This window comes from Tympanuchus pallidicinctus, unplaced genomic scaffold, assembly GCF_026119805.1.
Source record: "Tympanuchus pallidicinctus isolate F22 unplaced genomic scaffold, pur_lepc_1.0 scaffold8, whole genome shotgun sequence".
In the NCBI taxonomy this organism is placed as follows: Eukaryota; Metazoa; Chordata; class Aves; order Galliformes; family Phasianidae; genus Tympanuchus; species Tympanuchus pallidicinctus.
Window position 1 is genome coordinate 13,613,443 of NW_026294802.1, and position 23,433 is coordinate 13,636,875.

At 49.0% G+C, this 23,433-nt stretch overlaps 1 protein-coding gene across 2 annotated transcripts; it reads right to left on the minus strand.

Moving 5' to 3' along the window:
- Positions 1–1,469: 1,469 nt before the first annotated feature.
- On the minus strand, positions 1,470–21,455 carry CSNK1E (casein kinase 1 epsilon). Of its 2 annotated transcripts, none has more exons than XM_052668566.1 (10): positions 21,225–21,455; positions 17,587–17,674; positions 11,676–11,786; positions 11,356–11,504; positions 10,445–10,673; positions 4,553–4,723; positions 2,833–2,981; positions 2,127–2,319; positions 1,884–2,023; positions 1,470–1,536 (listed from the first exon to the last, which is right to left on the minus strand). In XM_052668566.1, exons 2-10 carry the CDS (start codon positions 17,660–17,662, stop codon positions 1,504–1,506), a joined length of 1,251 nt encoding a protein of 416 aa, XP_052524526.1. In that variant the 5' UTR covers positions 17,663–17,674; positions 21,225–21,455; the 3' UTR covers positions 1,470–1,503. The 2 variants fall into 2 exon arrangements, with proteins under 2 accessions (XP_052524526.1, XP_052524525.1); XM_052668565.1 differs by lacking the exon at positions 21,225–21,455 and adding an exon at positions 18,202–18,315 and having other exon boundaries at positions 1,471–1,536.
- Between the last annotated feature and the right edge of the window lie 1,978 nt (positions 21,456–23,433).

The following is a 23,433-nucleotide window of genomic DNA, read 5'->3' on the forward strand; positions in this document are numbered from 1 at the left end:
GGAAGGAGAGAGCAAGAGCCACCGCTCCGCGAGTTCCTGGGTAGCCCTCTCTTCTCCTCACACTCTCTCCGAGGAATTAAAACAAGTTTAATTACAAATTAAAAAAATAAAATAAAATAGAAAAACACGCACAGCCAGACAAAAAGAGACCCCGCTGCAGGGATGGGAAGTGGGTTCTCATCTCCCTGTACTTCGGCTCTGGATGTCTTGGCATGGAGAGCCACTTGGAACCAAGACGCAGAGAAGCCATCAAGGAAAGGAAGCCCAAGTCAGCGATGAGGCCGTTGCCACCATTCCCCTCACAGCTTAGAATTTGTTTAATGCTTGAGAAAATAAATTCTGTTATTACAATAAAAATCGGACTTCTATCGAGTGTGGCTGGAATCTGATTCCTTCCCGGCCCACAAGTCTCCTGAAAAGGACAGAACAGAAAAGAAAATTCCCCCCCTCCCCGCCCCGTTCCCCTGCCCTCAGAGAAAAAGGAGAGCAAAGTCAAAATGTATATGGCTAGAAACCATATGATTTGAAAATAATTAAAAAAATAACAAAGCAGAAGATACCCAAAGGGGAGGGGAGAAAGAAGGAAGAAGAAACTATAACCAGGAGAGGGTACGGGCAGGCAGCAAAGGGCCCGGGTGGGCTGGGGGCAGCTGCACAGAGGTGTTACTGCACGGCTCCCGCGTCGTCGGCTCCCTGGAGGTGCTCACACTGGGGGACGCAGGCGGCCCTCTCGGAAATGGCTCGTACCAGCACGGGGCACAGCTCGACTCCTCATTGGCAAAAAGAAAATCTGTTGTTGTTTGTTGGTTGGTTTTTTTTTGTTTTGTTTTTCTTTTTGTGTGTGTGTGTGTGTGATTTTGTCAGGTTGGTTTTTTTTTTTTTAGGTTTTTGTTTGTTTTTTTGGGGTTTTTTGTTTTTTAAAAGAAAAATACAGTGAAGACACTAGAAATCAAGAAAATTTAAAAAAAAAAAAAGAAAAAAAAGAAAAAAAAAAAAAAAAAAGAGAGAAAGAGAAAAGGAAGTTAGGCAAAGAGGCTCTCCCCAATCAATTCAATACCACCTGGAGCAGAACTAACCAAATCGCCTTTTTCTCCTGCTCTCCTGCCACCCCTCAGTTACCTTGTCCAGTTAGATGAGATACTCTTTAGCTGTGCAAAGTTTCACACTCCTCCCCACCATCACACTGCCAGAAAAGCATTCATCAGGAATTAACAAAATGGCTCCCCAGCGCAGCACCTTCTCTACCCTCCCTACCCTCCAGGAAAAACAGAAGCTACTTTCACACCCAAGATAATTCATCCCCAAGGCTCTGGCAGCAACCTTTGCTCTTCCTCCCAAAGCCAAAAAACACCTCAAAGTAAGGCAAAGGGGAAATGAAATGCCCCATCCCCCACAGTTACATCAAGGATTTAACCTAATCCCTGGTGCTAGCAATCCCCTCCTTGCAGGATCCCAGGCAACAGGACTCACCTAAGCAAACACTGGTCCAGTGGCAATTGCTCCTCACTTCCCAAGGTGATCAAATGGCACACTTGTCTACAAAAGAAAAGAAAGAATACACAAGAGATGAAGAAGGGGCACGGACAGCAAAACAGAGAGGCTGAGCACTTCTCCCATGTATCACCCTTCCCAAGGTTCACTTGAAACCACTGTGGTCTGGAAGACTACCAGGTGAAGGCTTAAAAAGAGCAAAACAGATCTAAGACCATGCTAGGCACGGCTTGCAGAAAGCACACAACTGAAGAGTGAAGCTGTAACCTGGTACCACTCCCCAGCGTGCTGCAGAAGCTTCAGGCAGTGTGCCTTCACGTCAGCTCTAACACATCAGGCAAAACCTGCTGCAGGGCCCTTAGTCTCTGTGGAACGCTCAGGCAGGGGCTCACCTGTGATGCTGAAATCCGTGACACTTCTTGCCTCCCTGTGAGGTCAGATGAGGAGACGTTGGCAGGAGCTCCTCGATGTAACCTCATGCTGACCTTCCGCTCCCTGTCCACTCTTGAGATTGCTCTGGGGGACGTGTTTCCTGTGGAGGCATAGGAAAGCGAGACAACACCAGTCAGCGGTTACAGCACCCAGCTGATGAACAGGGGTGACACACATTCCAACAGCCCTCCCATCCTGCTCACCGGACTGCTGGATTCGGGAGGTGGGGGTGGAGGCCATGGGCTCAGCGACGTTGCGAAGACGGTTGCCAGTGGCTCCAGCAGGTGGGCCAGGGGGCAGTGCTCGTGTGGCTGAGCCCCGGAGCTGTCCCATCCTTTCTTCTCGCTCGTGCTCTCGCCGTTCCCGATCCATATCCTCAGGGTTTCGGGCTGCTCCCTGGGACAGAGAGAGAAATCCCACATGGCTGTCAGTTAAGAGAGACAGCAGCAACAGACAGAAAATCCAGGGTGTTTGAACACAACAGGAAAGCAGAGCTCCATCCCATAAACAAGTTCCTCTCACCATCTTCCACTCCATCTAGAGGGCGTTCTTCCATGCAGAAGTATGGATGAAAGCACGTGGTACTACAGCTGCTACCGCAACCTATTACTCTGTCCTATCTTTTGGTATAGCTCACTCCTTCTGAGAGGAGATTTCTAACTATACAGCAAGAGGTCTATCTCTGACCCACACGTTGCATCAGATATGCTGCCAGAACTGTAGCTGTATCCCCCCCCAGTTAGCATCATGGAACATGCTGGTCTGCCTCTACCTGGTTCCCTTTCCCAAATTGATCACTGGGGGTAAGTACAGATGACAGGCAGTTTCTTACCTTCCTCCCATATGGCCTCCCCATGCCATAAAACCCATCCACATCCCACCCAGCCCTTTCCCCACATACATACTCACAAATTTCAGCATGTTCCAGTCAAAGACATAGTCGTAGGAGAAGCCCTGGCGGTGGAAGAGGTTGCGGAAGAGCTGTCGCAAATACGAGTAGTCAGGTTTGTCATCAAACCTCAGCGAGCGGCAGAAATTGAGGTATGTCGAGAACTCAGCTGGAGAGAGCAGAGAACAGCTACTTGTTAGACACTGTTTGTTCCGCAGCCTCACTGGAGATCTACCACAGCTTTTGAGCAGCAACGGGCTGCATCAGGACAGCACAGACACAGAGCTGGGAAAGGAGGAAAACACACTCTGAAGGTTGGTTGTAGTGCTCTAGCCACAGAGAAGATTCCATCTGTATTTTTTACAAGAGGTAATGCTCACAAATCTCTCTTCTGTCTGCTTCTTCAAGCAAGAGGCAGCAAGTCACAGTGTTTGCTGAAGGAGAGGAATGCAGGCTTGCATGATATGAATATGACTGATGCCATTTAGAAAGACTGGAAGGGACAGAATTCTGTAACAGGAGATGCACCTCAGCTCAGACCAGAGGTCCTCTTAGTCCAGTAGCTTCTGGTCAGGAGTAGAAAGCTACCAAAAAGGAACACCAAGGCAAGCACGTCTGATGCCTCTACTGACACTAGCCCAGCTTTGACCTGTTTTCAGATCCGGAAGTTCCTGAGTTTGGTGTTGTTTCTAATTATTTAATAACCCTCAGTAGATCTCTCTTCCACAGCAATGTCCAACCTCTCCTTTAAGCATCCACAACATCTTCTGGGAAGGAGTTCTACGGGTCTCCTACTGCCTGCATAGAGAAGCTTATAACTTTGTTTTGAAGCTAGCAAAAGCCAGCTTCATTTGGCTGCTCCAGTTCTTGAACTGGAAAAGGAATCTGCTCCCATCCAAAAATCTGGGGGCACAGTGAGAATACAGACTTTGATCATCTCCTCTCTAACCATCTCCTTTCCAGATTCAAGTTTGCTTATTTACTGCTTGAGTAGAAGCAGCTCATTTGCTGCTCATCTTCCTTCTTGTCTTTCCTGGACCTTTTCCACACCTACTGCACCTGTTCTGAAAGAGAGGAAGGACCAGAGCTGCACAGTGCAAGTAGGGTGTGAGTTGGCAAAGGGTTTATGTACACTCTTTGTGCTTTTCCTCTTTCTAGTAATCCTTTACACCTGATCCGCTTTCCTCAGTAGCCACTAAGTGCAAATCTGCTGCTTTCACAGAACCATCCATTGTAACTGGAAGAGCTCACTGCTGAGTGACACCTGTCAGATCAGAGCTTACAAGTTTCTATGTGACACGAAGTTTGAGCCTTCTACTCTCCCCTCACACACATTATTCTACGTTTGTTCTACAATGAATCGCACTTTCTACTCCATTGCCTGGTTATTTCAGGAACTCATCTTGGTTGACCCTAATTCCTATTATCCAGAATAACTCAGGATCATCTGCACATCTTCTCACCTCAATGCCCACCTCCATCCAGAATGTTTCTGAGATTCTGAAAGATTCTTCCCAGCACCCTCATGCCCTTACTAACAAAAGGCTCAGCTCTACACTAGAACATCTGTTTCCCACTTCTGAACCAGAACTGTATCATCAAAGGTCTCTTTTAATTTTCTTCACTGGCGTCAGCAGCACACCAGGCTCTGGGCCCTTCATTATTCAAGACTCCATGAAGCTTCAGCAGGAGGGCAAGCCATGCATCAGACAACACAGCCATCAAAATCAGAGCACTTACAAGGGTACCCTTTGCAGAGCACCTCAATTGGCGTTGACATCTTTTTCTCGCTGATCCTCTCGTACTTTTGGCGCTTGGTGGCAGCCTTGAGGCCCTGCCAGGGCAGCGAGCCCAGGTTGAAATACATGAGCACATAGCCCAGGCTCTCCAGGTCATCACGACGACTCTGTTCTGTAGGGAAAAAGTTACATGGGGCAACGAGTGAGTGGCAACTAGAACTGCTTTGGCAATTTCACAGCTCTGGAGGTGAACACAGAATCAAAGAAACAATCCCTCTCTCTTCTTTGGTGGTTCTATAAGGACAGAAAAACCCTAGTTTTAAGGATAGAAGAAAGTCCAGTAAAAATTCCTGTTCATACTGCAGAGTTGAAGTACTCCTCACAAGAGAACAATTATCTATTTAAGAAGTGGACTGGCCTATATCCTCAACTGGAGGAGCCTTAATTCACACAACAGCAGCACCGCATGCTTGCCCTTTCCTGTCACAGAGGAAGGGAACCTGCACTTCTCCACCCAGGATGATACTCAGCCCAGGGATTAGTCATGGCAAAGATGGTTATAGAAAAGCAAAGCTCACAGAAACAAACCCAACACTACAGTGTCAAACACATATTCCACTTAACCTTCTTTACGCAGGGCAGAAACAAGGAACTGGTGACCCCTTCTTAAGATAAACAGCTGTGCTGACAGTTAAGAGAAGCTTAACAGGTAATATTGTTAGGTAATACTGTGCAAGGAAGTTTCTGGACTGGTAGTTTTTCAAGATGTGGAAGAAAAAGGCATATTTTAACCAAAAAGGTTCCCCTCCAAATGACAATGACTGTATAACTGACACCACCAGCTCTGCTTAGGCAAGGATTGCCCTTAACATGCCATAATAAGGATCCACTTTGTGTTTTATAAAATCACATCTAAAAGTTTTGTTTCTCAAATTTGTTCTCTGTCAGGACCAAGCCATTTTAAACCAAAAGTTTGCTCAAGATGGTTTTGACACAGAAGCTCTGCAATTCACTGTGGGCCTTCCTTCCTCCTTCCACCCTCCTAGTGCTTCTGTGGGTCAGGGGGCTTGGCAAATTAGAATTAGGGGAGGAGTGGCAGTGGAAGGAAAAAAAAAGAAAAAATGGCCTTGATTGCAAAAGAAAAGGAGGTTCCATCGCTTCAGATTTAAGAGGGAAGTGCCTTGGGTTCAAAGAACATGAAATACTGTAAAAATGCTATGGTCCAAGACAGGAGCATAGAAGAAAGAAGCCTTGCTGATCCTTGAACTACCTTACATCGAACGTGCTGAAGTAACAGCTTCTTCTGACCTCACTAACTCACTGCCTCAAGTTGTCCACTTTAGAGGGGCTAATGCTTCTTAATCTCATCAGGCTGCTGCCAAAGATAACTGCAGGACCGGCTGGGAGACACTTAGATGCTATGGAGGAAGAGGGAAAAGAAAGCGGCCGTATTGCATTTGGGTGAAGGCTGGCATGCATACACTCTCAGACAGCTGTGATTACGCACCACGCATCAAATAAAGCTAAACCATATTTGATAACAACCTACACTGAATGCACATCCAGGACCTGAAAAAACAGGTGTGGAGGGCAACCTGGATCCTGCAATTTGCCAGCCTTCAACTTACCCAAACAGTAACTTTAACGGTCCATAATTATGGATTCCCTGACTGGAGCAGGAACCAGAGAAATCTACTGGACAGAAGGCTATGAAGACTGCAGTCAGTGGGGGATGCTACAAGCCCTTACTGGAGGCAAGGAGATGGATTACAGAATTAAATTGGGTGGCTCACCAGTGCACATGACGCGTGCTTCAGCACAGCAACATGACAGAGAAAAATAACTGTAAGCACAAAACCTAATTATTAAAAGGCAGTGTGATAAACGCCTTACTGTGTGGCAGCCCTGAAGTCAGTTTTCTCAGATTCATCTCATCACTGTAGTCCACTTAAACGATTTTAGTGGGATTCAAATCCGAGAGGAGCCTGAAGCACCAACATGATGGGTTGTGGCTGCCACACTGCCTGAACAGTACTTATGCAGACCTCGGAACACCGTGCATTTCTTTCAGTCATAGCCACAACTGCAAGACCCTGGATTAAACCTTGGGTGATGGAATAAGTTCACGTATTCCATTCCTTTGTTTCATTTTCAGAATCATGCATCTCAAGTGTTTTTTTGGGTGGGTTTGTTTTTTTTTTTTTGCCTGACCTCACACACCAACAGCCACAGACGACTGAGTAATAGCAGACAGCAAAAGCAGGCAATTAGTGTTAGAAAAAACCCTCACTTCTACGTACTATGGAAATTTTATTTAACACCATTACTTCCCACTTTTAGTAGCTTGGTAATCATTGATTAACCACATAACATCCCTGAGCAGAAGGCAAACATCTCACACCACAGAACGAGAAAAGAAAAACCAGTGATGTGAATGGGTGCACAGAGCAAGTCAGCTCAGAAGCAGGATTACAGTCATGACCTGCACCTAACCTGCAGTACCACATCACGTTTCCTCTCTCTGTTTCAGTTCAGCTTCTCAGCTCTCCTATAACAGACAGGGGACTGCTACTTTCATAAGACAGATCCTCACCCAAAAACCCTTTCAATACAAAGCATGAGGTCGCCATCCCACACAATGCAGCACAGTCTCTTGAATCCAACTCACTCTGCAAGCAATCTGCCCCTTCTTAGGAGTGGCACGGGGATATGGTGCCAAATTCCTCCCACTCTTGGGGAGAATCCCAGCCCGCTTCCCAGCTCTGTTCCCAAGCAGGTTCCTTGCAAGGAGCAGAGTCAGAGGTGAGTAGCAAGAAGGCGAGTTGCCTGATGAAGACATGTTTGGGCAAAAGCAGAACCAGGACTGTTTGCCTTGGATGCAAGGTTCGTGACCAAACTAGTTTCCTGGCAAATGAAAGTACCTCCCAGTCCCCCAGGCCAGTGCTTTCCAATCCTATCCCAAGCAATGCAGTCCCCATGCAGGCCTCCTTAAAACACAATTCTTCACTACTACTAAAACTGCTACAAGCACTTTTAACCGAGCAAGGCTTTCCTGATTACACACTCAGACCTGACACTGCAAATTCTCAGACTACGCTTCCTCTTTCTCTCCCCACTACATGACAGCAGAAGTCTGAAATGGGTGGCAGCCAGCAGGGTCAGCAAAAGAACTTGATGATGGGCACAGCCCATGATCACAGAATCACAGAATCACAGAATCATCCGGGTTGGAAGGGACCTCAAGGATCATGTAGTTCCAACCCCCCTGCCTAGCAGGGCCACCAAACGTACACATTCAGATCATGATGCTGCCTATGAGACAAGTTTGGGGAAAAAGTGGCCCCCGATCCCAGCCCAGCCTGCTGTCATCCAGATAGAGCCCACCAAGACTGCCTCCTGGGCACCCCTGGGCATTTATTTCAGACCTCACGAGTTCCAGAGGGTGCAGGGTACTCTCATCCCTGGAGCATGTGAAAATTGACTGGAATGCGTGAACCAAAGCCTGCACAGTCCACTGACTCCCCGAACAGCAAGTCTCCCACTATGGAAACCCTCTCCAATCTCGCCTCCTACTTTTTCCTTGGTCACTGGAAAAAGAATGTGTTTCCTCCAGACATCGGAATGCCCAGTCCTTAGCTTGCACATTCAAATAAAGGCATTTATTCATTTGCTATTCCCGTCGCATGAATACCCCAGCACCTGGTTCCTTCCCTCTCTCAAAACTGCACTAATGGAACATTATGACAGAGAATTTAGTATCTGACAAGTTAAAAAAAAAAATAAAAAAATTAGTGACAGTTCCCATGGCAATGCTGCTAACTCACAAACATGTCTGCCATTTATCCTGTGGCAAGGTCTTGAGAAACAGGAAATTCAGCTGCAACTATGACACTCCATCCCCTTTGCTCCAGGCAAGCCATGCAGCCTTTATATGATTCAGGGCAACTATCTGCAGCACAGAGAAAACATACTGAAGACCTGTTGCACTGAGCAACTCACACCCAGCATTTCAGAAGCAAAGGGCATGAAGAGAACAAGTGACTGCTACACTCAGATTGATGGCCTATGCAGTTTGCCCTTGGATTAGCACTCAGACACTGTTTGTTCACCCTGATACACAAGCCAACCACCAGTAGCAAAGGGCTAAGTTAGGGGTCAGATGAATAATAAATTCCTTAAAGAAAACAAAAAAAGCCCACAACCAGACATTTAGCATCTCGTGCTTGGTTCAGACAGGGAAGGCACACATGAAAAATAAAAATAAAAAAAAAAAAAAACTGACAGACATAGCAGTAAGAATTATTTTGTGCATGTCTCCTTGTGGCAGTTACCATGGCTGTGGAAATCTTGACCAAGAATTCAATGGAGAGTCAGTTATATATAAGCAGGTCAAGCCAAGATACAAGACCAACTTGGAGAGCATTGCAAGAACTATTTTTGCTATGTGAAAGAGGTCAGGAGATCATAGCCCACTCTCAACACACAACACTCCTCATTTTGATATAAATAAAACATTTTCAGTATACAGCCACACCACACAGTAGTAAGGAAGGAAGACAGTGGGAAATTGCTCTATTTTCTGCAGGTGAAGCCTTGTAGATGTTTTCTCAAGAATCCAGAGTCAAGAAGGGAGAACTGAAAGCTTTCCCCAGGAATATTAAGATACAAAATCTTGCAGAATTTAGGCAGCAGTTTAAGATGTTTCACTTCTCTGCTGTGATTTTCAAATTCCCAGCTTACACATTTCAGAAGGTCTCCCAGAACCAACCGAGCCAAGAGCGAGCTGTATTGGACAGGCAAGGTGGTTTCAATGTTTCTGCCGATCGGGTTTGTCAATCAGTAGCAGAACAAAGTCAGCCTGTTTAGAAGGAACCCCATTGTAACAATGAAACTCTCACACTGGGGACAAAGAAGTCACACAAAGAAGTAGATATTCAGCCAGGGAAGGGAAGAGAAAACTGCAGGAGGATTTCATCTCTGCTCCCCACATCAACCAGGTGTTGTGCACTGAGGCTCTCAGGACAAATTTGGGTGACTTCAAGAGGTTTAAGTGCCCTGGCTGTTAACCTGTGTGGGGTATCTGCAAAGGCTGTAACAACGTCCAACACCGGAGTAAGACCTGGCTGAACTCTCAGCACTATATTAGCCTTAGGCACCAAGCACAGAGCCCTGCTTCCCTACAGCTGCCTCATGTTTACTCTCAGAGGTGAGTGGGACACTGTGGTTTGAAAACCCACAGATTTTAAAGGCCTACAGAAGCAATCCTCACTGTTACAAAACCTGCATGTTTGGGCAGTAGGAAGCCTCCCCTTATTCCAGCTCATTGTGCATTTCCAGCACGTTCCTGTCCCCATTCCCAGTGGTGGCCTGTTATGTTCCAGCTCTGACAGCCACAAAATCAGCACTGATACAGACAGGAGTCAGTAAGAGGCTTCAGCTGCGTGTATCCCTACAGACTCAATGCCTCTGAATGCCTTTTACATATCTACAAGCCTGCAAAAATGGTACAAGGCAGAGTTAGTGGCAGTGAAGTCGAGGAGTCACAGCCTCACCACTGAAGTAGGGTTCTGCTGCACCTGCTGCATAACACAGTCCAGTAGACCATTTCTGCTTGTAGGAGTTCAGATGGCCACATAAGACAGAAGAGTTGACAAAGACAGGCCAATAAAGTTACTTGCCTATGATCTGCGTACATGCCAGTAGAAAAGCCAGGCACAGAACCCAGTAGCCAGCCAGCACCTGCTTACTGGGCCACGCTGGCTTTTGTGACCCCAGATGTGGGGTCACAAAACCCAGATGTGGCATTGCAACTTCAGAAGGCACGCCACCCCCCTGCACAAGGTACATGCTATGTCCCATGGAAAGCCCCACCAAGGGGCAGCAGCAGGCTCACCGATTCCCAGGTGGGTGTTGATAGAAGCGTAACGAGCTGTGCCAGTCAGATTCTTGTTTTCCCGGTAAGGTATGTGCTGGTGGGTCCGGGCATCCCGGTACTTCTTGGCCAAACCAAAATCAATGATGTATACTAGGTTGCCTTTTTTACCAAGCCCCATAAGGAAGTTGTCTGGCTTCACATCCCGGTGAATGAAGTTCTTGGAATGAATGTACTCAATACGGCTAATCTGAAGGAGAACAAGAAGAGGAAAAGAATTCATATTAAACAATGTGATAGAAATGAAATGAAAGCTCATTATAGCTATAATGTATTAAAAAGATACCCTACCCTGTCAAAGAAGGAAAAGGTACCCCTTGCAGAGAATACCAGAGATTGCAATCAAAGAAAAAAATGAACCCTCCCCATGCACTGGAGGTAGCAGTATCTGGAAATGGATCTAAACCCCACAGACCAGCAGTCCTCAGTTTGGAAAGGTCACCATCAGCACCACGAGGAGGTATGGGAATTAACTTTCCATGGATTAAAACTTTGAGCTTCAGGACTGACACCAGTCAACTTCCAAACCTAGCCATGCTGGGAAAGGAGAGGGTCCAGAAGGGTCCTAAGCCCAGGGCACGTGCTGTTTACTCAAGATGGACAGCAGTGTCAGTCATTTACCATGTAGGTAAAAGCATCTGTGCATGTAATATGTGCACAGATGTGAGGGTGAGCAAAAGAGGATGGAAGGAGGGACAGAGATCAGAAACACCCAGCAGCGCCTAGGATCCAGGCCTTCATCAAGAAAGTAAAACCTGGCAGCCACTTGCTGCTAAATGAAAAAGCCTGGGATGTAGCATTTCTTGAGCAGAGGGGAAGGGGGGGAGGTATGGAAAAGGAGAGTAGGCACAAATGCTTCAGAGGAAACTCACCATCTGGTCTGCCAGGAGCAGAACTGTCTTGAGACTAAATTTGCGGGAACAGAAGTTGAAGAGATCTTCCAGGCTCGGCCCCAAGAGCTCCATCACCATCACGTTATAGTCCCCCTCTGCTCCACACCACTTAATGGAGGGGATACCCACTGGGGAAAAGAAAAAAAAAAAAGATTAAGCCACAGAACAGAGGAAAACTGCTGCATCCCCTGCTGGGAAGGTTCTATGTAATACCAAAATCATTTTCTTTCTAAGGCCCTCCAGAATAACTCCCTCTTTCAACCACTCCCCCGGTCCCATCTTTTCCCTCCCTATCTCACCTCCTCCTTGCATCATCTTGTAGAATTTGCTTTCAATGTGGAGCTGGGGATGCTTGGTTTTGACACATTCCAGTTTGATAGCCACCTCTTCACCAGTCGCAATGTTGGCTCCTGCACAGAGATGAGAGTAAAAGGAAGATTGTGCAGGCTTCCACTGAAGCTAAACACTTTTAACAAGGCCCATGCAGACGCCAAAATTTCAGGGTAAATCTGAAGGTTTATTCTCTGCAAAACAAATGAGATTATCCAGCCACTTCATATCAAGTTTCCAGCACTGCCATTTGCAAAGACAGGCACAGAGGAAGGCACATGAGCAGTAAGCCAGCTCTGATCCTACAGACAGGCCAGGACAACAAGCGCCAGGCTTTGGGAGAACAATCTGCATCAGCACAAACTATCCTGAGCAGAAGTTTTAGCTGACCATATTCTTAGCCTCCAGAACACGAGCCAGCCATCCAGGCAGTGAGATGGAGTACATCTTCCTCAGTAAAATTTCTGGTTACCTCAGGTTCTAGAAGCCACACACTTCAACAGGGCCAATTAGCTCAGGAGGAGACATTGCTGACATTCCTAGCTACCTCTGGGCTCTCAATACAGTTCACAAATCTCCAGCTTCTCTCTCTCCTGAGGATTTTAATAACGTATTTAATCTTTTGCCAATACAGAAACATTTGCTACATCCAAAATTAGAAGCATGAAGAAGTAAACTGAATCCAGTGGTGAATTAAGCTACTCAGATGCCTTTTGTTGAAGGTATTGCTAGCAAGCTTGCGATGAATACAAAAGCACCTCCCCACACACTTTCCCTCAAAGAGAAGCAAGCTGCCAGCCACGAAAGCCAGCACTCTGGTCCCAAAGGGCACTGCCAAAGGAGGAACAGGCTGATCCTTCTCTCCTATTAGCAGAGAGGATTCCAGATGTTTCACATCATCCTAAAATGGAAACAACAAAGATCTGTACACAGGTCACGGGAATGACACTTAAAACTTGCTTCTCTCTCCCCCCTTCCCGTGCCTGCCTGGAATACAGACAAGTTCTTCCATGTATCAGGAACTGTTACAAGTTGCACTCAAGCACAAATCAGAGAGCAGCTCAGATTCAGAGCAGCTTCTCAGCGCTGCTCCAGAATATGCATGGGGAAAACGTTTTGTAGAAAACCTATGGCACATTTTGGTAGGTCTGGTGAAGTCATGCTCCCCAGTCCCCGCATTAAGGGTCAAAGTCTTAACAAAAAGTCCACCAAGGCAGCTGTTCTATCAAAAAAGGAAAAGTTCATGCATCTAGATTTCTTCTCCCACTGGATACTAAGGTGATCCACCTCCTGCTAAAGGGTTCAGGCATTGCTTGTACATAGAGCTAGCCAAGAGCTCCCTGCTAGCAACAAGACGTCATCTAGATATTACAGCATCAGGTCAAGATAGGCAAGCTGCAAGGAATTTGAAAGAGAGGAACAAAAACCATCAGGGCCTGGAGGGATTGATTTACTAAGGAAGATTAAAAGAGCTAAATATGTAATGTAGACAAGAGATACAACTAAGAAGGGTGGGGAGGAAGAATGGGACATGACAACAGTCTGCAAATATTTGAAGGCTGTAAACACTAAGGAGGGAGAGGAATTATTTAGGGTGCTTTGAGGGAGGGGAAGGAAGAGGAGCAACGGGATGAATTTAATAAGGGCTTTTACTCCAGAGTCAGGCAAACAGAAGTGGGGAAAAGGCAGCCCGATTGCTAGAGCTAAGTGTGACTGTTTGAAAAAGGCTGATATTTCCCACTTAAAAGCCTGCTGGTCTGCAAAACAAGCCTGTGCATTCTCTTCACACCACACAGAACCCTTCTTACAAAGATCAGGAGTGGAAGGGGTTAGAGAAAGAACAGCAGAAGGCACTCAGACCACAGTACTGATGTGGTCACAGACTGGTTATCTACTTTTTAAATTCATGTTCAATCACGAGACCTCACTCAGTGTGGAAACACCCAGGATACCCAGATAGACAAGAGCATTTCCTTCCTTTCTCTTCCCCTTGCCTTTGTAAAGATTTTCCTCCAAATCCTCAGCAGCAGCTCCCTCATCCCTCCCCTGGGGGATTTTTCCTTCTCCTTGTCCATCTGCTGACACACGAGCAACAATGACTCTTGTTGACTTCTGGAAGCATTAGCATTTTCAATGAACCTTAGTCCCCAAAGCTGAACAGTGGCAAGTTGAATGTGTTCTCACCTCCTTACTGCCCTGCGTACTTAGGAAGATGACAACGCATCCATTTACAAGGCTGCTTGCAGGTGGGGGGAGTTATCTATAAGCATATAAGCAGAGAAATGGAAGGGGTGCAGGTGGGTACGTGGGAGGGGGTGTTAAACGTCACGAAAGCTTCAATTCTGCAAAATACAGGTACATCATTCAGCATGGCCTCCAGACCCACAGACTCCGTGGCCCAAATGTTTGTGTCAGTCTCTTACAGGAAGCAGAAACTATGGCCTAGGATGGTAAAACGAGGATGAATCAGACCTAAAACAGGGCGGGTCTTTGCTGAGGACGCACGTAGCTCACATTTGCAGATCAGCCCCCCCACCTCAAGTATCTTTAGGTTGCTCCCTCGGCCATTTTTTTGTTTAGAGAACTAGCAGACAGCAAGAATCCAAAGCCAGGGGTCTCTCTCATGCTTTGTTCAATGCTTTAAACCACCATCTTTCAGAAGATACAAACAACAAAATTAACAGCTCCCTGCTCCTTCTCCACACTGACAAACCCCAGACAAACACAGCAGAACTTGCCTAGCTGCAACCAGTTGAGAGACGCATGTAGGATCAGGGATAATTCCTAACATCCACCCCCAGTCTCGCTCTGCTGTGGGGGCTGCACAAACACTACTCATTCATCACGAGCTGTTTGAAACGGGGCCCTGGGGACAGAGCATGTCACCTGCTGAGCAGGATTTTAAGAGCAGAAGCCTCGCTGCATGTCTGATACAGCAAACCTTCCGCACTGAGCAGGACAACGGGTTCTCCCCACCACCAGCTTAGCAGCTTTCTTAGAAGAAAGGAGGGTTGTGAGCAGATGGGGGAAGTCAGAGGGCGAGAGAGAGTTAACAGTCCAGGAAACAAAGGAAATCGCTCCCCTCCCACTGAGGAGGAGCTTGCAACCAGGAACTGTCCAAAGCCCTGTCCCGGCATGCTTTGTCTGCAGAACAGACCCCCCCCCCTTCGTCACCCTGCCCCCTACTCATCCCAAGGGCTCTTCTGGTGCACCCTAGTCATCTGCATCACAGGCAGCACCGTGGCCAGGCCCCTTCAGCGACACCCTGACAAAGCAGCAGCCTCCCATCAACCCCAATGTTCCTGTAGCTCCTCTCGGTTTTGCTCTCCTGGGGTTTCACTCTCCTTTTCAGAGGTGAGCAGGCTCAGGCCTGCTGCCATCTCGATCCCAGTGCCCATCCACCCAGTGCAGGGGAACTCTGCTCAGCATATATAACCCTCAAGGTAGAGCACAAAAGCAAGAGATCTGCCATTATCTGCATGATCTGAGCCTCAGATTATGATTAACAGGAGACCTCCCTTTGTGTGTGACCATGTGGAAATTCGCATTTCCTTCTGGCAGGAAACCCAAAAACAAATCCCAAGGAGTAGAGCACACAGTACCCACAGATCACAGAAGCACCAATGTCTTGAAAAACCTGGGAATAAAGCATCCAGCTCAAACCAGCCTTCAGATACAGACAAAACTCATTTGTCTCTGCTCCTCCTCCACTCCATCATGAAGGAAACCTAGAGGTGGATCCGGTGCAGGAGAGAAATTCAAGTGAATAAGTCTCTGTCTGCAACCCAGGCCTTGAGAGGACAGTGTGAGCCCAATCAGCTGCACAGACTGTGAGCCTATCCCTCCAGGCTGGGGTGTCACCCTGGCTCCAACAAGTCTCACTATCACTGCTTCAAAACAGGCTGGCCTGCACCTCAGTGCACATCACAAGGGCTTTGATACTACATTCGAGTAAACCAAGCCACTTGAGGCTCCTCACACTGGGCACTGGAGCTTCCCTTGATGCTCGTGTGGCTTAGTAATGGGCAAGGAGGGGACAGTCTCTTCACTTGAGCTGCTGCTTTTCCATGCCCACTTTGTACAGGTACAGAACTTGCTACATTATGCAGAAATGCAGAATCAGGCCTTCCCACTCAGTGCCTCCCTGCTTTCTCCACACATATCCCAGATGTTCTGCAAGATCACAGCACTTTCCAGTGCTTTGGAAGGGTCTGGAAGGCTCCGAGCTCAAGCAAAGGTGGAAATGTTGTATCCAGGCTAACAAATTGTCACCCTTTTATCCCTAGCACCTGGGTGTTGCATGCACTGTCACCTGAGACACTAATGGGCCACAGAGGAGTGACAAGCAGGAAGGGCTGCAGTGATGGCATCGCAGGGTGGAATTGGGATCCCCAATCCATTATTTATCACCTTTGTTTGTGCTCTGGATGAAGGTGGCAACAAAGCCTGTTACCGGTGATTCCCAAAGGGTACTTATTCACTGGGAGCTGCCAACACCAATCAAGAGAGAATAACAGAGTGAGGGAGAGCTGGAGATAAAAGCCAGAGGTCGAAAACAGGTGATTTACAAAATGAGGCAAAGTAATCTGAACTAGAGGTATTCAACGAAGGCAGCTAGGGGAGGGGCAAAGAGATGTTGCAGAACCTGGAAAAGACTTTGCACAATACAGCTGACAGCACGTTCAGGCCAATTCTGCAACATGATACAGTGTTGGTGATGGGGGAAGCCAAGGAGACCCAAAGCAGCTTATGCAGAGGCATCGTGTTACAGACCGCTCAAGGGTAGCCCTTCTCTGCCCAGCACTGGAAATGCCACACCTAAAATGCTGTGTAGGCTCCAAGCTGCTCAGCAGATGGATAAACTGGGAAAAATTGGAAGAACAGCAACAGTGAAGAGCAGTGGATGTAGCAGGAAGCAAAATACGACTCAACTGAGCAAACAAACAGTCAAGGAGCATATGATAACCATCTGTAAGTACCAAAAGGGTGCAAACACCAAGAAAGGAACTGCAGGCCCATTTCGCTGGCCCAGAGGAGCACAGCTTCAAAGGTAATGGTGCAAAGTGGACAACAGGTGAAGAAACTTCAAGGATGGTTCTATCAGGCTACTGGATTGTCCTGCCCCTCCAGCCCCACAGAGTTTGTGCCAGCAACACCAGTGGGCAAAGCATCAGGGAATAAATGCATATACACCTCAGTGAGCTGGCTTGGAGGTGCTTCTCCCCAAGTGCTGCGATAATAAAAACTCAAGAGTTCCACAGGCTTTGTCCATCAATCCCATGCACCTCCCAGCTGAGGCTACCCCAGATGATAACTCTAAGTTCTACCCCACCCACAATCTACTAGATCTGGGCCCCAGAACTTTAGCCATGCCAGCCTCCTCCCCGACCTGTTTTACACCTCCCTGTGTCAGGCCTCTCTCTTTCAGGTGCTGGACCATCTCTCCCACTATCAGCCTTCCATCACTCCATTCCTTTTGCCCTGGAGGAAAGTCCATCTTCTTCCTTTCCACCTCCCACTTTGACACGTGGGTTTATATCCACACACACCCAAGCTCAGTAAAAGTCAACAAGAGAGCTGGAGCAAGGTGTGTAACAAACACACTCTCAATACTCCAGATCTAGATCAGTTTGATCAAATGTCACCGTGTCTCCAATACCTGGGAGACAAACTGGAGCTCATCCCACCCTCTGTACCATCAGAGGATGGCCAACAACCGGCAGTACTTCTTGAAGCTTTCCCCCCCCCCCACCTCCACCATCTCCAATCTTACATGGTGCTAAAAATATCAACAGGCAAATATATATTTCTCAAACCAAAAATAATGACGCAACTGAGAAAAACAACCACGCAGGTGGAAGGACACAGACTGACACTCACCTAGGTAAATGTCTCCAAACGAACCACTGCCAATCTTTCTGCCCAGCCGGTATTTGTTCCCTACTCGAAGCTCCATGGTTTAGTTGTGCTGAGAAAAGAAACACAAAAAAAAAAAACCCACAAAGTCAGAGCAGAAACTGGAACTGAATCAGGGCCCCATGGAAGACTGCAAAACGAACCCATCATTTACACCCAGCACTCACTCCAGAAGCTGGACACAGCTCCTAAATCTCAAAATATTTCACTTTGTATGCAGCTGCTGTGCAGAAATTCAGCTGTCCATGAACAGCATGAGTTAGAAACACTGCAGGAACATGACCCACTCAAGAACATCATCTGTGTTCCCATCATGAAAATGCAGAAAGGTTGAACCTCTTTCCCAACATCTTCTTCCCAGAGACGGGGAAGGAAATCTCTCCTAACAATGTGCCAGCAGGTGACTGCTTCACACTGCAAGGAGCCTAAAATAAGCAGCACCAAGACACTCCTAGACCTGTGGGACAACAGGAGGGACAGGCACACGGCTTTTGAGAAAGAATTCTCTCTGGCCCAGCACTACACCAGTACCATAGCTGCAACAAAGTGCTGGAACCAAGGGCTGTGAGACAGACTTACAGACCGCCAGGAGCTAGCGACTCCACCACCCCTAGGCAGAGGCTGGGGCAGCAGGAGACACCACACAGGAGTGAGCTCTGAGAGGCAGGCTGGGAGGAGGACGGCCATTTGCTTATCTCCACGCACCTCTGCTGATGTGATCAACAGCCTCCACGCCTGTGCTACCCACCCAGGTGTGCTGGCTGCTTGTTTGCAGCCTTCCCCCAGCCTTTTGCCCCAGGTGATCAGTTCACCCTTTGACCTGCTACACCCGATTAACATAGACAGGCTCAGCCTACTCATCTCACAGAGAAAATCCAGAAGGTAGGAGGCTCTCAACTACATGGTTCGTTTCCCATCCCACCCCAACCAACCCTTCTGAAGCACACAGCCCCATTCTAGCAGGTCCCTTTTCCCTCGCCACTTCCACGGACACCGACTTGTTCTAGGAACCAAGCCAACGAGCACGGCTCCTCTTAGAGGCGTTTGCCACACTCCTGATTTATGCAATGCCACAGCATTAGCGTACAGAACACAGACACAGAGTCTGCTGGGGACAGGAAAGGTGAGGAATGATTCATGTTTTCCCAAGTAGGTGAGAGGAACTTTCCCTTGCTGCAGCTAGATGGGAAGGAGGCATCACCGAAGGAAAAAACAAAAGTGGGAAGAAGAAATGGCTTTGAGATGCACACACAAAATAATCCTAGCTACAGGATTCTGGGCAGACCATAAACCCCGAGCTGCCCCAGGAGGTGGGATTACAGGAAGAGGAAAAGATGAGCTACAGGGATGTCAGGGAAAATAATCCCATCAAGGCATTCAGGGGACATTGCGAATCCTGAAACCAGGCACAAAGCACACTGAGGTGGAGTTCCCTCAACTCTATTTACTCATGCATGTGTGTTTCTGTGCATCTGAGGAGCACAAAACCCCATGGCTATTTCTGACTTTCTTATTACGAGGAAGGCAGGCAGTGCCTTGGGAGCCACACTGGGAGGCCTGGGCACAGTGAGCAGACATGGTTTCCAACTGTTGCCTGCTGTTCTGCATCACCACGTTAACATACATCCGACTTGCTTGCCCTCCTACGCCAGCCAAGGATCAAAGTCCACGTTCCCAGGAACCCAAACATCACGACAGCTCCCCAGCCAGCCGCAGTTCCCGGCAGGGTCCCACCATACCACGGTCCCACCCTTCCTGGACAGCCAGGAGCCAGGTTAAGGAGGGTACCCCACACAGCCAGGCTGCGGCCCTTCTGGCTGATTGAGCAACAGGCTCCAAAGGGGAATCTAAAAAATGCTCCGGGGTGAGGGGGTGGGAGCAGGGAGTGGGATAATGGAGTGAAAAATCACGGCCGCACAGCTGTCACTCCTCCTTATCTCCCCCCCCAACACAACACAAGTGTGCTCAGGGAACAGAGCGGGGGGATGATGGCTGGAGGGTGGCCATGGGGATCTGTGGTATGGGGGCACAACACCCCCAGCAGCAACTGCTCCAGGAGTCCCAACATCCACCACATTTGCTGACTGCCTCCCACTCCACACGCATACCCCCCATCTACAGTTCCTGCCCTTATCACATCTTCGGGGCTACTATTACAGAATGAAGATCTCGCATAAACAATTTATATTGTGATATTTAAAAAATTACATCACTCCATGTATTATTTATAGATGCTTACAATTAAAAGGCCGTGTGATGTTCCCCCCCCCCCCCTCCCATCCCAGCAGACCTGACCCCTCCAGCCAAAGCAGTGCTCCCAGGGCCATAGGTCCCTTAACCCACTGCGTTTTCCACACAGGATTAACACACCACCACCTCAGAGCAAAGCGTGTGCTCACCTTAACATCCACCTCACACCTACAACATACTACAAATACTACATGTCGCTCCCCGCACACAGACACACACACACCATTTTGCACCAGGGCCCTTTTATATAAGATAAAATACCCACGTACATACACAAAGGCCATTACATAAAAGCAGGATAGAGCCGGTCTTGGGGCTGAGTGTCCGACGCCAGCCATTTCGCAGGGCAGAGCGTCACCTCGGCCCCACACCTGGGCAGTAAGGACGGTGGGGGGGCACGAAAACCATACAGCACCGAATTTGGAGGCCACATAATGGAGGCTGCGAGGGGAAGTGGGAATGTGGGGGGTGCCGTGCCTGTAAGGGCTGTGCAGGGCTTTTATTTCCTTGTCTGTGTGTGTGTGTGTGTGTGTGTGTATGTGTAGGAGATAAAGGAAGGGGTTGGCAAAACACAGTCATCTGAAACAGGCTTTTTTTAATAATCACAATTAAAAAGGGAAAAGGAAAAAACAAAAAAAAAAATCGGGAAAAAGGGGTAAAAAATACGGCATTTTGATGGAAACGGGAGACAGCGAGCAGCCCCCTCCCTAAGCCCCTTTCGCATTTACAAAGAGGAGGTCTGGCAGATGGGAAGGGGAAAAAAAAAAAAAAAAAAGAGGAAAAAAAAATAAAAGAAAATAATAAGAGGCGAAGCGCTGAAGCCCACCTTTTCGTTAGAAATAGCCACAAACAGGAAAAACAAGGGGGGGGGGGGGGGGGGGAAGGAATAAAATAAATCTCTCCTGACACCCCCACCCCCTACAGGCACAACACGGCCCTACCCGGGCTGTATTTTCCGGGTAGATCACACAAAGCGACCACCCCCCGAACGGCAGCCAACTTCCCTGCTCCCCCCCAACCCCGAGCCCACCGCGGTCGCCCCGAGAGCCCGAGCCCCCCTCCCCCCTCCCGCCGCGTCTCTACAACGGCCGGGCCCCGAGAGCGGAGAGCCCCGAGGGACAGCAGGAGAAAGAAGGGGAGCACGGGGAGGGGGGGCTACCCCCTCTCGGCACCCCACAAAGAGCCTTTTGTCCCCGCTGCCCCCCGGCCCGGCGCATCGCGCCCTGCCCTCCCCTCCCCCGCCCCTCCTTCCTTCCCTTCCTCCCTCCCTCCGCGCACACAAAGAGCCGGAGGGGCCGCCTTTCCCCCGGGGTTTGCGCCCCAAGATGGAGGCAGGCGCCCCCCATACCCACCCTGGCGGGAAGGGGGCCGTGTGGGGCTGCTGCTCCGCCGGCTGTCAGGAGGCCAGGCGGCCGCGGCGGGGAGGATGACGGAGGATTGGGGAGGGCTGGCGGCGGCCGTGCCCGGCGCGTCCCTCCTTCGCTCGGCTCAGCGCGGCGCGGCGCTGCCTGCCGCCTCCCGCCCGCTCGCCGTCCCCTCCAGCCGGCGTGTGCTCGGCACAGCCCGGCGCTCACCCAGTTTCCATTGAGCCCCGGAGCCAAACCCACTGATGTCACCCAGCGCAGCCCCGACCCTCCTCCTCCTCCTCCCGCCCGCCCGCCCGCCGTTAAAGGCACAACCGCTCCTCCATCAGCCGTTCTTTCGGTCCGGGCCTGGCCCCGCGGACGTTTCCTCTGGGGCGGCCGGGCTCCCCTTGGTGCTCTCACCTGTCGGTGCTCGGCTGTGGGGAGCGAAAGCCCCACGGCCATCCCATTTTCTCACGCAGTTGTGTTCTCTGGCTCTGGAAATTCAGATATAGTCGAGTTTTGTGCATGGCGATGTGTGCAGCCCTATAGTTTGCTTCACTGGGGAGCCCAACACCACCAAGAATGGTGGGCTCTGTTGGGATGGAGTCATATCCTGGGGTGTGAGGGCAGCAGGCAACCCCAAACACAGGCAGTGCGGCCCACACTGAACCTCCATGGTGGCTTTTTGCATGGAAGTGCCACCAGGATAACCCGGAATACATCGTCCATTCCTCTTCTCACTGTCCCCAGGGGAGATGCAGCCCTCGGGGGTGAAATCATGCAGTGTGTGCACGGACACTTCAGCTGCCTTTATTTTAATCATTTAGGGCTTAAAATAATACGTCTTTAATTAGAAATGTTGCCTTAATTGAATTGTAATCAAGTTTTTAGTTCTGTTAGCCCAGCTAAGCGGGTGATCTAATAACACCCACCTCCTTCTCTCCAAGCATTGCCTGGTTACACCTCTTCTTATGGAGTGATGCGTATTGGGGAGCCTGGGCCAGGGACTGGGGGGTATTGGTGGATGGCAGCTGGGCATGAGCCAGCTCTGTGCCCTCGCAGCCCAGAAAGCCAGCCATACCCTGGGCTGCATCCAAAGTAGCGTGGCCAGCAGGGAGAGGGAGGTGATCCTGCCCCTGGAGACACACAAGGTCAGGTTAGAGGGACTCTGAGCACACTGATCAAGCTGGAGGTATTCCTGTGCATAGCAGGAGAGTTGGACTAGCTGGCCTTTAGGGATCCATTCCATCTCCCAACGATTTTATGATTCTATGAAGAGAGCGCTGCTGCTGAAGCTGTGTGTGCAGAGGATGGTTTGCACGGGGTAGTTCTCAGAGACCCTTTGGGATCTGTTCTCGCAACAAGATCATTGGGCAGCCCCTGATACTCACACTACAGCCATGGGCTGAGTCTCACGGAAGCCCTGCCCTGCTCTGCTGGGTGCTTGGAGTGGTTGGAAAGGTGTATGATTTTCCATGACCAGGGAGCTGGAGCACTTAGTAAAACCATGGGTAAACTGACGCCCTCCCCAGGGAAAGCTGAGCCCCAGTGACCTGGCAGACCTCAATGTGCTGCCAGATCGTGTTTGGCAGCTCTGCCTGGCCCGCAGTGAGCAGATTCGTGTTTCATCTGCTATCCAGGGAAGGATGTGCTGCTTCAAAGACTGCAGCCACATCTTCACAAAGACTTGCCCATGCTAGGAACCTGCAGCTTGATGCATCCACCAGAGCAGACCTCCAGCAGCCCCAGGGTCCCTACAGTGACTTCCCACCAGGCCAGGGCCTCTGCTCATCTCACCCAACTTCCCCTGGGCTGCACCTCAGCTGCCCTCCTGCCTCTGGCGTAACAGAGGCACAGGGTTAGCAGTGTGTCATGAGAACCACAAGATTTACTTTATCATGCTCAAAATGCTGTGGAAGGGCCGCGCTAACGCTGCAAAATCCTCAGACCCAAAATGGGCTAAAAGAGGAAGGATATGGATTATGGTCCAGACTGTATAAGACCACATGCATTTGTTGTTCCGGGATTCCTGCCCAGGTTGGCTAGTGATCATTTAAGGGTCAGCTGTCTGTTCTCTCCTTGTAATTCAAAGCATTAATTCACAGTTTATTAACTTCAGAATATTCATCCCTTCCTTTAAAAGCAACGCTTAATGTTCCTGAGGTCTTTTCACAGGGCACACTCTTTGATTTCTCATGGATTTGCCTTCCTGGAA

Bases quoted from the DNA above. Each gene is read 5' to 3' on its own strand.
- CSNK1E (XM_052668566.1), bottom strand. From the start codon at position 17,662: ATGGAGCTTCGAGTAGGGAACAAATACCGGCTGGGCAGAAAGATTGGC. The intron at 10,674-11,355 runs GTGAGTTTCCTC...GTTCTCCTTCAG, and splicing joins TGCTCCTGGCAGACCAGATG to ATTAGCCGTATTGAGTACAT. The intron at 4,724-10,444 runs GTGAGCCTGCTG...TTTTCCCTACAG, and splicing joins CAACACCCACCTGGGAATCG to AACAGAGTCGTCGTGATGAC.